Below are 12,905 nucleotides of genomic sequence, written 5' to 3'. Positions count from 1 at the left end.
CCTCAATAAATGCTGAAACAGACTATGCCTTTAAATATGAAGATAATATTATAAAAATGACACTTTCCCAAGTAAATGAAGAGATTTAACAGAATTCAAGAGAAATTTTGAAACTTTTCAAAATTATTCTGAAGTTGAACTGGAAGACAAATGAGTACATCTGAGAAATCTTTGAACGAAAGAAAAAGAAGAAGTATCAAATAAAACCATATAAGTCTATGTGCAATCTTGGTACAAAAAAATCAAAAATATAGAAAATAGCTCAAAAGAAATCAAATGTTTGGGCACATATATAACAGATGCCATATATTATACATAAAATAAATTATAAAGAATATATATACACCCATATATACAATAGATGGTATATAAAACAAATCAACAGAGTAAGAATAAATTGGGGATTTTTAAAATACTATTTGCAAAAACTGGCTATCCAAAAAACAAAGTCAGAGATTTATATCAAAAACCAGATAAAATTCTTAATGAGTCAAAATAGAGGAGTAAGTTCACACACATTGTTAAATGCAAAAACAAAAAGTTTACCAAACTGTATGTGCAGAATATTCCCATTTTGTAACCATATGTGTACATTCATAATGAAACATATGTAAAGGACATTTGATGTATAGGATAGAGGCAGTATATCCTGAGAATTGAGAGTATGGATGGGGGCTGGGCACAGTGGCTCACATCCGTAATCCTAGCACTCTGGGAGGCTAAGGTGGGAGGATTGCTTGAGCTCAGGATTTCAAGACCAGCCTGAGCCAAGGGCAAGAGCCCATCTCTACTACAGATAGAAAAATTAGCCAGGAGTATGGCACTCACCTGTAGTCTCAACTACTCAGGAGGCTGAGGCAAAAGGACCGCTTGAACCCAGGTGTTTGAGGTTGCAGTGAGCTATGATGATGTCACTGCACTCTCCCCGGGGTGACAGAGCAAGACTCTGTCTCAAAAAAAAAAAAAGAAAGAAATAGTGTGAGCCCTCGTGTAGCAGCCGTGGCTCATAAGTAACTTAACCACACTGGAAAATATTAGGACCCAGCTCATCAGAGTTTGGGGGATGATGAGTAAGTCAGTTAATACGTAAAATGCACTTAAAATTGGACCTGGCTATTTTTTTTATTATTCATTATTCCTCCTACAAATGCTAAGATGTTAAGAGTGGTGTGCTTATTTAGTGGGACTTTTTAGTCCCACTAAATAGTGTTTTAGTGTTTTTATTGCTTAATTTTTCTAGAATGCACTCTTTTAATTTTAAAGTATGACAAATGTAAAAATGAAACCATAAAAAATAACTAGAGCAAATGATATTAATATTTATCTGCTCTTTAGATATGGAGGCACTTCCTTAGCATAATAGACACAGATACGTTTAAGCATCAACTGTTGTTTTGGTTCAAGTTATTTCCTAGTATGCATTATTGATATGCCCAAGAATTATCAAATAGAAGTCTGAATTAAACTTTCAAATGTACAATTCTTTTTGTTCTCAATTTTTGGATGTTAGACTAAACAACAGAGGGCATTGGTTTTTGTTTACATTGTAGCAATCTTAGAATAAAGTACTAAGTATAATAGAATAAGAAAGAATATGTCATAGGACTAAAACACCAAGGGCAAAGATTGATCTTCTTGTCTGTGACAGTAGGTATGCATATAACCTTCAGTAATCATTGAACTGCCCCTGAAATCCATCATGGTAATATAGGCACTGCGCCGTAAACTAGAACTCATTGTTCCCATGGAAGCAACCCAGGTCAGCAGTCCATCCAACACAAAAGCTCTGCAATTTTCAGAGTACAAATAAGCAGTTCATGACTCCTACAGATATAAAACACCTTCTTGGATGAACTAAATCCTGCAGTTTTCTGTCTACTACCCACTAATCCAGATCTTATCCTGTAAATGAGCACTATATAATACCAATGTCTGCTATACATGGCTGCACTTTACATGTTTGAAGCTTATGTTGTGGCCCCTTCAAGTCTTCTCCAAGCTCAAGCATCCCCAATTCCTTTGATAACTCTTCATGTGATATACTTTCCAATTAACTCATCTTCCTAATTCAATATCTCAAGCCAATGTTGCCCTTTGTCAATATCCCTCTTCAAATATTGCACCTAAGTTGAATTAATGACCTAAATTAAATGTCTACCTCCCATGAATAAAGCATTCTGCTCAGTAATAGAACCTAAGACCCTTCATCATTGCTTTTAGCAGCCATGTGACATCTGTGGTTTGAAAAGTACTTTTAAATAAGCTTTCTCCATCCTAGCTTGAACATCTAATTTTTAGAACCAAAAAGAACAGCCTACATTTGAACCAATTATGGTACTGTGCCAATTATTCTAACCTTTCAAAATCATTTTGAATTCTAATTGTTTTCCAACTCATTAGGCATCTTCCTCAGCTTTCTGACTTCATTAAATTTGGTTTTACCTTCTCAAAACCAAAGTATTGTTTAAAATGGCCATAGTATACAGTAACAGAACAGAGATTAGACACTAATCCCAAAAGTACTGCATTGGAGACTTCTTTCAGCTTAGCATCAATTCCTTAAATAACCTTAGGATACATTTGATCAAATAGCCAAGAATCTGCCTAGAGATTATCACTCATCATATATTTCTGCATCTTGACCATAAAAATATGACAATAATTCAAATGCCTTGCTGAGTATCAAGAATCACCATGTCTATGGTATACTTCAGATTTACTGGTCTCCTTCTGAACCAACTTCTGGGCTAATCATTCTCTACTGGCTGTGCCTTCTCAGTTTCATTCTCAAATGCTTCTGGCTCTGCTTGCTTCTTAAATGCTGACATTTCCCTAAGCAGTCTCCACACACTGCTCTTACTATATGTCAGAGCCTGGGTGACCTCATCAACACCAGCAGCTTCAATTATCTCTTTATGGGCTCGTGGCTACCAAGCTGTCTCTCAGCTGTGCTCCTGTATTTCCAACTGTCTTTGGGAGAGCACCATTTGGCTGTCCCTTGGGCACTTTAAACTCAGGATGTCCAGTACTGAACTCATCCTATTTCTCCCAGCCTCTTCCTCTTCTTCTTCCTTCTCCTGAATTTTTAATCTCAATGAAAAGTAGCAGCATCTACCCAGACAAAAACCTAGAAATCATGATGGACTGAAATTTATCACTCAGACACATATTCCTCAAAACAGGATCTCTTTAATAATTGTCAAACCCATCTCCTGCTTCCCTCTCCATTCATACTGTCATTTGCATAACTGTTGGGTTGGGTTTTTTCCTCCCCATGGGTGAAGCAACAGTCTCCTAACCAATTTTCCTGCATCCAGTATGATTTTCCTTTCATCTTCCTTCATCTGAAGAGAAAATAATCTTTCTGATTTGATATCAGTGGTTTCCCACAGCTTGCTTCAGAAGATCCTCAGTCTCTGCCACCTCCCGCCATTCCCACCCACTCCTTTCATACTGCCCCTGGAAATGATCGTATTAAATTCCTGTCCTGTTACACATGCTATTTTCTTTGAATGAGATATGTTGGACTCTGTGCAACCTGTAATGTGGCCCCCCAGACTTTGATCTCCCCACCTCCAGAACCATAAGCCAAATAAATTTCTGTTCATTATAAATTACTCAATGTATGGTATTCTGTTATAGCAGCATAAACAGACTAAGACAGGGAGAGTATGGCCGGGCACAGTGGCACATGCCTGTAGTCCCATCTACTCAGAAGGGAGGCTGAGTCAGAGGGATCACTTGAGCCCAGGACTTTGAGGCTGCAGTGAGCTATGAGGATGCCACTGTACTCTAGCCCAGGAAACAGAACAAGACTGTGTAAAAAAAACAAACAAACAAACAAAAAAGGCAGGGAGAGTAAGAAAAGGTGACATTAGAGGCTTCATAGGGGCCAGATCATGCTGAGCCTTGCAGGCCACCATCAGAACTTTGGTTCTGAATCACGCCTTCAATGGGTTTAGAGCAGAAGAATGACAGTTTTTTACTTATGCTTGGGACATGTCCAATTTGAGGCACATATCCAAATGGGGACATGGAAGCTATGCTTGATAGGAATCCGGGGGATTGTCCATGCAGGAGCTGTAAATTGGAAGCTATCCATGTGTACGTGGTATTTAAAGCCCAGAGACTAAGTGACATCCCCAAGAGCATGAGGATGACAGAAAAGATGAAGTCCAAGGAGTAAAGCCCTGGAACACGCAGAAGTAAAGAAGTCGAGGAGATGAAGATGAGGCAAAGACTGAGAAGGATTACAGTGGGGTAAGAGAAAAACCGAGACAGTACAGGATGCTTGAAGCTAAGCAAAAGTTTCAGTGATGACACAGCAATAAACTGGGTCCAATATTTCAAAACACACAACTTGAACAGGCAGAAAAAATAGTCCCATAAAATACTTTTTAAGTAAACAAATTAGTTTATCCACATCCCAGTTCTTTGACACTTCAATCCATCCCCTGAGAAACACAGTTCTTTACTTACAAGAGAATAACAACTAATATCAGCCACTGCATTAGAATTTACAAAGCACTTTCAAATGCATTAGCTTGATCCTCACAGCAATTTTAACGTAGATAAGGCAGGATTTACTCTCTCCATTCCAGACAAGGAAAGATTCAAAGGGGTTGATTTGCTCAAGGTCACAGGAACCAGTGGCAGGGCTCAGATCTGAATCAGGTTCTTTAATTACCTTCAGTAGGTACTACTTGTACTATAACAGGAAGACACTTTGCAGTTGGAGCAAAATGTAAACACTACCCTCTCCATAAGTAGCAAACATTTAATAAGAAGGCTAACCATTCCCTCTTAATATTAGCATGTTTTTCTATTTTAATGTTGCTCTAAGGAAAAAGTACTTATTAATTTCCATGTTTGCTTCTTCTATCAGGCTGTGAGCTCATAGAGAATGATGACAATATCCTCCATATCTTGTTTTATCACCAGTATCTTATAGTTCAAGGTAATGGGAGGATCTCATGGTCTATTTGATGTGATTATTTAAGCAGTTTCTAAGATGCCCTGAAGAAACAGGAAGTAAGCAAGGGTGACATTTTAATGAATTTTAGCTATGAAACAGGTCTTTGGGTTTCATGCAACCAAACTGTATTCCTTACTTTATACTGAGAGCAATGGTTCTCACTGGGCCTTAACTCCAGAGTTTCTGATTTAGTAGGTTGTGTGCGGGGCCCAAGAACTTGCATTTCTAACAAGTTCCTAAATAATGTTGATACTGCTGGTCCTAGGATCACACTTTGAGAACCAATGACCTAGAGAAAAGAGACTAAAAAAGGGAAGCTTTGAATAAGGGTAATAAATAGTATCTTCAACTCCAGAATTATAAACTGAGTTGACAGTAAACCAGTACATTCTGATCACTGGATTTTTATTTCACAGTCTTAAATCTGGTGCAACCAAGAGGAGATGTCAGTTAGAATTAAATGTACCATAAAGATCAATTTCTGTTTATAACTAAAAAATCAGAAGCCATCCACTTACTATATTTCTACCACAATGATTAATGCTCCCAGAGAAGAGAACACACATCTTACTCATTTTTTTAAAATCCCTAACATGCCTTAAACAAAGATATTTACTCGCTGTTTGCTAAATAAGATGATGTAATCCCTGCTATGAACATATTGTGTACTTGGGCAGAGATAAGGTTTGTGTGTTCGAAGCCTCTGGTAAAGCATATGGAGTCTTCATGTGATTTAGAAAACGGTGCCCCCTCTGGTCATTTTTAAACTGGGAAAAGGTATCCCTTCCTCCAGATGAATGCAGATCTGTGCCAGGGCAGACGGCTGGGCTCACTGAGACTGGATGGGTTCTTGCTCTTGCTCGCCCCCTCACCTGTGTGCCCTTGTACAGAGCACTACTCACCCATCCACATAGGCTCGCTGCGTATGTGCAAACCATTTGTAGGACAGCATGTATGTGCCAGAGAGTAAACAATAAGCTGTGACTAGAATTCTGAGAAGAGAAAAAACCCTTTGTCTTTGCTAGTCCAGGAAAGGTTAAGGGAGGACATAGGAATTGATCTAGGCCAGGAGGCTTCCTCTGTCTGAGATGTTCTATCTCCATCACCCACGACCTTCATCCAACTAACTCCTACTCATTCTTTGGGTCTTAGTTTAAACATCTTTTCCTGGGTAATTCCCCTGCCCTCAGCCAACTAAGGTGGTTATATACTGTCAATGCACCTAGTAATTTTCTATCACAGCACTTACAGCAAATGTAATTATATGATGTGTGGTTTTGTTTTGAACCTGCTCCCATGAGATTATAAAGCTCCAGGGGACAGGTGTCATATGCTTTGTTCATTAGTTTACTCTCAGTTCCTGGTATAAGTACATAATAAATATGTGAATACTGAAATACAATATATAATGTAGATTTTAAAAAGCAAAAAAGAAAGAGAATTAGCCATGGTTTCTTCAAGAGGAAAGAAAAGGCAACCAAAATTTGACTGGTGTTTTCAACAATAAAAAATTACACTATGAAAGGAAAATGTGCCACTCTACACTGTGCTCTGCTATTTCCATCCCTTGTGCTAAAATATGACACTTCACAGATCTGTCAACTCTTGGTTTTATATTGTAAATATTGATGGTGTGAATACTTGCTCACATTTGCCTAAAACATGAGAAATGGCTCTCAGCATAAGAACTTGAAATGGAAAATTCACCTCCGCAGGCATTAACAGGCAAGATTAATTATATAAACTGCTTGAAAACAAAGGCTGAGTCCTAACTCAGTGACAGTGTGACTTTAAATCTCTGACACCTCCAACCATAGCCTGTGACCTTCAGAGACTTGCACAAAGGACATTTCTGAACTGTTTCCTTAAAATTCTGAAACAGAAAGCATGACCATTACAAGTCTTCTGATATATGTGGATTTGGAAGACCTAATACCTTACCAAATCCAGGAAGGCTATCTAACACCATTCTACCCCATCACAACCAGCTCACCTCCCTGTTAGTACTCAACCCATCCCTGCCATCCCACAGGAACCACTCTGGCACGGATCACCAGTGACCTCATGGTCAAATTCTATCTTCTATTTTCAGTCTTCATCTTATTTGTATTTTGTTGGGCAACTGACACATAACCACCCCTTTCCTCTTCAAAGGCTTATCTCCCTTTCTTCACAACTCCACACTGTCACATTTCTCCTAGATTAGCCATTGCTCATGTGTCCCCTTTGTCGATTCCTCAATTTCTGCCCCCTTTCAGGCTGGTAAAACTCCAGTCCTATCTTTGGCCCTCTTTGTTCTCACTCCCTGGATGATCTCATCCAATCCAGTACTTTCAACCATCCCTTTCCTTCAAGTGATCCCGCAATCTCCACACCAGCCCAGACCATGCCCCTGAGGATCAGGGCCTGATACCTGTGCACTGAACAACTCTACTCAAATTCAACCTCTCTAGAAAGAACCAAGCTCCTTATCCCATCTTCCTCACATTCCTTCTCACAGAGGTTGGAGGCACCATCCTCTAATCAAGCCAGAACATTTCATTCCCTCACCCTCCACATCCACTTACTATCAATTCTATCTTCTAAGAACATGCCCTCCTTTCCAACCGTATTGACACTCCTTCCTTCGCTGAGGTTCTGCCATCCTTTACCTGGACTTTTATAACTGCCTCCTGGCAGGTCTCACCTCTTTCTGTTTCCTGCCTCTCCAATGTGGCCTCCATCTTGTTGCCAGACTAAAGGATATTTTATGACTCCCTTTTTTCAAATCTTTCTATGCTCCCTACCTACCAAATGAAGACCAGCTTCTTAGCATGACATAAGGTCCCTTACCAGCAGGCTCCTTCCTCTCAGACTCAGCTCTCATTAGGCTTCTCATCATGCACTCTATCAGTGATACCCAATTATAACGCAAAGCTGTTTTGTGTTTGTCCTTTTCCAATCTGTGCTCTACACCTGAAACGTCTTTCCCCCAATCTAGCCCACACTCACATCTGACTTTTATCTATTTAGCAAATTCCTACTTATCTTTCAAGTCTCATTCATTTCCCTTATAGTCATTTTCTGATCCTCCCCTGTAGATCTGAATGCCCCTTTGTTCTCTCCTGGCTCCAAGTTACTTCATTGCAGGGTATTTTTACATATCTGTCTCATCCTTACCCAATTAAATTATATTTTTTAAATTAGTAATTTCACATCCTCTGACATTTTGCCTGGCACAGTATAAACTGAATAAATGTCTGTGGAATAAAAACTGTTGGCAAAAGTCATCATTCAATAAAGATCCAGATAGAACAATAGAATCTCATTATGCAAGATTTTAGAGCAGTGGAGAATCAACTATTTTGTGATTTAATTTATCAAATTTAAATAATGCATACACAATCCACTTAGTTCTTTTTCTTTGAATCTCATGCACTCTATCTTCTAACACCTTACTCCAGCTCTGAATCATCTGTTGGCCTTTATATTTTTTCCTCTGGCAGCCGGATTAAGTCCTATTAATCACTGAGTCAAAAACTCCATTCCAATTCTTGGATAGGCCTATCCTATGAACCTCTGAGGTCTCACTGTAGACTCTTTCTGAAATATCAAGATCTAACTCTATTAATCTAGAAATAGACTCTCACATTTATGTCATTTTTTTCTTTTAACTTACATTTATCTCTTCTCATTTTCACAAAAACAGGTAGGTCAGTGTTTATTACCATCATTTTACAAGTTAAAACAGAGACCACGAAACCCAGAAAGTACTTATCCTTTATAAGTCCCCCTATACAAAAACCCAAGGAATTCTGTACTTTCTGATGTCCAGCCCTCATTTTGTTTTTCACTGAATATTATTCACCAAAGTCACATCCTATCCCTGTCCTTCATCTGCTGGCAGGTTGACTTTACTTTTATTTCTGTCTCCCAAACCATCACTTCCTGTTTGTGCTTGTGTGTCCACTCTGCTGATTTGATCACCAGCTGAACATCCTAAAGCAATCATTTTTCTCCCCTTTTCGACTCCATGATCCAAGGACTTTGATGAAGGAAGCTGTATTTTAGGAACTTCACCCCGGAATCCAATCTTCTGCAAAAAATCAAAGTGAAACTTTCACCCATAACACAGTTGCCTGTGTGAAGGGCCTTTTTTCCTGAACTCAGGCAGTCGTGAGTAGATTACTCCCAGGTCAATTTGCTATGCTTCTCTTCCTTTAGTTCCTTTCCTCTAAAACCACACAACAAGGAAAATTACAGTCTATGTAACTGAGTTAAGCCTGTATTTATAAAAATATTGATGAATGAGGGTGAGAAAAACTACTGGAGTTCAGCATGACCTACATATTTTTCCATACTCTTCAACATGCTCTTATATTGAGAGTTGGCTTTAGGTTCCAGCCTCAAAACACCTCACTGTCATTGCTCTCATTCTATTCTCCGTCATATAGTGCTATCCTTTGTGATATTCACCTCCTTTAATGTTAATAAAGAGTGGAAAGGGATAAATGGGCAGGAATGGATACATAGTAACTGTGTCTTTGCCACAGGAGTTTACCCCTCATTCCCATAACTATATCTCAGAGGAAAGGGCTAAGCTCAAGAGAACACCCTTTGCCACCCCCAGTATAAGCTGATTCTTACCCTCAATGCCTGGCAATCACTTTTCCTTCCTGCTTTTCCGTTAAAAATGTCAGAGAGAAACAATTATCAATTCTATAAATTAGCCCCCCTGGTCAGACCAGATAGACACTAAGAAGCATATTTGGCCCTTGGGAGGCCAGTAGGCCTCTCCTAGTTCTAAGGAACCTCTAATTCCCAGTCTTCTTCCAGCTGTTTGTTAGTCATCAGGAAGAACATAAATGGTTCTGTGCATTAGCATTTCTAAAAGCACCCAGCCATAGGCAGACTCAGTAGCATCCTAGGTATTTTATTTATTCCCATTTTCAGAAGGAAAATTCAAACTTGAGACCTCAAAGGATGAGTCATATACAATTTTTATAAAGACAATGCAATAAGGAGCTGGGATTAATTGAATACAGCCTTCCTGAACGTTCTGTCATTTCCCTGCCTCTCTTTTCAATGTTTCTGTCTTAGGTTGCAGACTCTTACTCCGTTCTTTCTAGCTACACATGTGTAGAACGTGTGCTTTTCTAAAGGGTTAGTCTAGCTGTAGTGATCAAAAGCATCACCTCCACTGTTACTGACCTTCACCCATTTCAAGCAGATTCTTCATTACTAAGAATTAATGTTACAAGAAGTTTAAGACTTTTCAATTTAGAAAAGAAATGATATTCTGCATATTGGGAGTGGGGGTGGGGAGGCTGGAGGATAAAATTTATCCTGTCACCACTGTTCAATCTGAGGATGTCCAAGAAGCAGCTTTCTGTGGAAACCTGAAAGAATTATTGAATTATTTGAATTACTGAATTCTTATGAATTATTCCCAGGTGATAGGTAAAGTTGTAGATACAGCTTAGGCTAATTAGACTAAAAAACTCTGAAATTAAACATAGCTGTTTGTTGAGAGCTTGCCCCGAGTTCCCCAATTACAACACTGCTGGGTGTTTGCACACAAGCCTTTGATCTGATTCTCTTTCATTTCAGTCTGTCTTGGGACTTGTACCCAAGGAGAGAAAGATGAAAATCCACGGATGAGGGATGATGTCTAGAACACAGATTCTCTATAGTTCAAGCCTGAGTAAAAGTCAGAAGTTATAGCAACATACACAAAGGAACAGAGCCTGGCCTTTCTTCCCAGAGGGGCTATTGGCTAACCTATTTTTGCTACATAAATTAAAATGACCCATCACCCCAATTCCTAGCAATCTCCTAAAAACAGTATCCACTCCTCATATCCTCCCCAACATAATCACTCAAAGTAGGTCAGAAATGTTGCTTTCTTCCCCTCATTGATTTTCATTAAGAGAATTCACTTTCTGGAACACTAAAGGGAGAGATAAACACCCAATACAAGTACCAATGACACCCCTTGTAAATTTTTGACACACTAAGTCTCATCACCCACTGTTTATCCTTTTTGGCTGTAAATCAACAATAATCTCAAGTTATAAAATACACAGAGGCAATCTTCGGCCAGGGGTTAAAGTACCTCCCACAAGAAAGATAATTCACTCTGTCTTCTAATTTTCTACATCATCAACCTGCCTCTTCTCTATATACAAACTCTTTTTTTTTCCTAATTCAAATCCACATTTTGCCAGAAGGATGCCAAGTGACAGGGCACACTGGCTTAGCAAACCCCCAGGGCCTTATCAGGAGGCTGAGGGCAGGGGAGTAGGACGAGGCGTTTGTAGAGACTGGGTAGTGGAGAAAAGGGGAGGAGGAGCGGGAAATCCTCCGGTGCCAGTGTCTGGCTCTCTGGAAAAGCTGTGATGAGATGGTTCTCCAAATCCCACTGGCGGGGCTTCCCCAGTCTCCTCCCCTTCCTGAAATCTGTCCCTGGACCCCAGGTCTTCAAGCCAGGCTCTCCAAAGAGGGCGCCGCAAAGTCCTGCAGAGCCCCAAAACACACGAGCGCGGACAGAAAAGCATCACCCGAGAGACAGCAAAGCCACACACCCTCTCCCGGCCAGCTGCCCGGGGCGGGCAACTTCACCCATCGAAGCAGACGAAAGCTCCTGTCCTCCAAGCAAGGGAAAAGGTGACGGTAAACAGAGACACAAACAGGCACCGCTCTCGCCCCTCCTCTGCGGCCCCCTCCCCCCAGCAAACTCCAGGTGAAGGACCAGGTGCTGCTCACCTCCTGGCAAGGAGGAAGCGGGCGGCTGGAAACGGAGGGCAGGTCCCCAGCCCAGGCCGCCTGGTAGCCGGCGAGCGCCCAGCAGCAAATCCAGGCGGGGCTCCAGGGCGGCGAGCGCCCGCGGCGGGGAAGCCCCGCCGGCCGCCCCCGGCCCCCGCCCCGCGCCGGCCCCGGGGCGAGGAGCAGCATCTTCGTGCCCCCGCGGGCGGCGGGCGCGCAGGAAGGCGGCCTCCTCGCCGGTGGGCGGCGGCTCCGGCTCCCGGCCGCGAGGGCTGCGCGCTCGGCTCGCGGCTCCCTCGCCCCCTGCCCGTCCGCCCGCTGACAACTCGGCTGCGCTCGCGGCCCGGGCAGCCGGCGCCGGTGCTCCCGTCACGCCGGAGGGAGGGACGGCGGGGCGCGGGCGCGGCGCGGGGGCGGGACGCGGGGCGGGGACGCGGGAGCGGGAGCAGGTGGCGCGGCGGGGGCTGCGGCCGCTCGTGAGGCGACGGCGGCGAGCGGGGCTGGGGTCCGCCGGTCGCGTCTCCTGTCTCCAGTGCTCGTGGCCCACCAGGAGGGGCGCTCCAGGGAGGAAGCCGGAGTAAACACTGGGCAGCTGGACCTTGTTTTGGGGGGCGGGCCTTTAAAATCTCCCTACTGCCCTCATCGCACACGAACACACACACGCGGGCGCCCAGGGAACGTCCCCGTGAGGATCTATGCTGGCTAGAGTCAGGCCGAATTTCTAGGTGGTCAGCGTTCGCGGGAAATGGCGCGGAAGAAGGAGGACTGAGGTGGGGATGGAGTGTGTGACTCAGTGTTCTCACCTATTTAATGAAAATAATAACACCTACCTCATAGAATTGTTATGAGGATCAAATAAGTTGACACAACTAAAGCACTTGGAAGAATGCCTGGCACACAGTAGGTGCCATATGTGTTGGTTGAAATCTACCTGGCAAGCTCAATATAAGTTGACCTGAATTTTTCTGTGACACTGTCTCTAATGTCCTTTTAATAAACATTTCCACATGAAAGTCTCTCTCTCTCTTTTTCTATGTATATATGTTATATATGTATACACATATATATGTGTATATCCTAAACACATATTCTGTATATACTCCTTCATATACACACACAAAGAGAATACACATAATCAGAATGTGTGTATATGTTTGTATCATACACAGATTTTGATTATAACAAT

The 12,905-nt window shown here is 41.9% G+C and overlaps 1 protein-coding gene across 2 annotated transcripts in view; it reads right to left on the bottom strand.

Moving 5' to 3' along the window:
• The window catches only part of ELAPOR2 (endosome-lysosome associated apoptosis and autophagy regulator family member 2), a 148,399-nt gene extending 136,352 nt beyond the window's left edge, over nucleotides 1-12,047 (bottom strand). Inside the window, exon 1 of one of the 2 annotated variants that reach the window (XM_012779528.2) lies at nucleotides 11,720-12,047. In XM_012779528.2, coding sequence (XP_012634982.2) covers nucleotides 11,720-11,908 — 189 coding nt within the window. In that variant the 5' untranslated portion in view covers nucleotides 11,909-12,047. The remainder of the gene's footprint in view (nucleotides 1-11,719) is intronic. The other variant, XM_012779529.3, reaches the window with a different exon arrangement.
• Nucleotides 12,048-12,905: the final 858 nt, after the last annotated feature.

The sequence above is a fragment of the Microcebus murinus genome, chromosome 9, assembly GCF_040939455.1.
Source record: "Microcebus murinus isolate Inina chromosome 9, M.murinus_Inina_mat1.0, whole genome shotgun sequence".
Taxonomy (NCBI): Eukaryota; Metazoa; Chordata; class Mammalia; order Primates; family Cheirogaleidae; genus Microcebus; species Microcebus murinus.
This window is presented reverse-complemented; position numbering and strand designations above follow the sequence as displayed.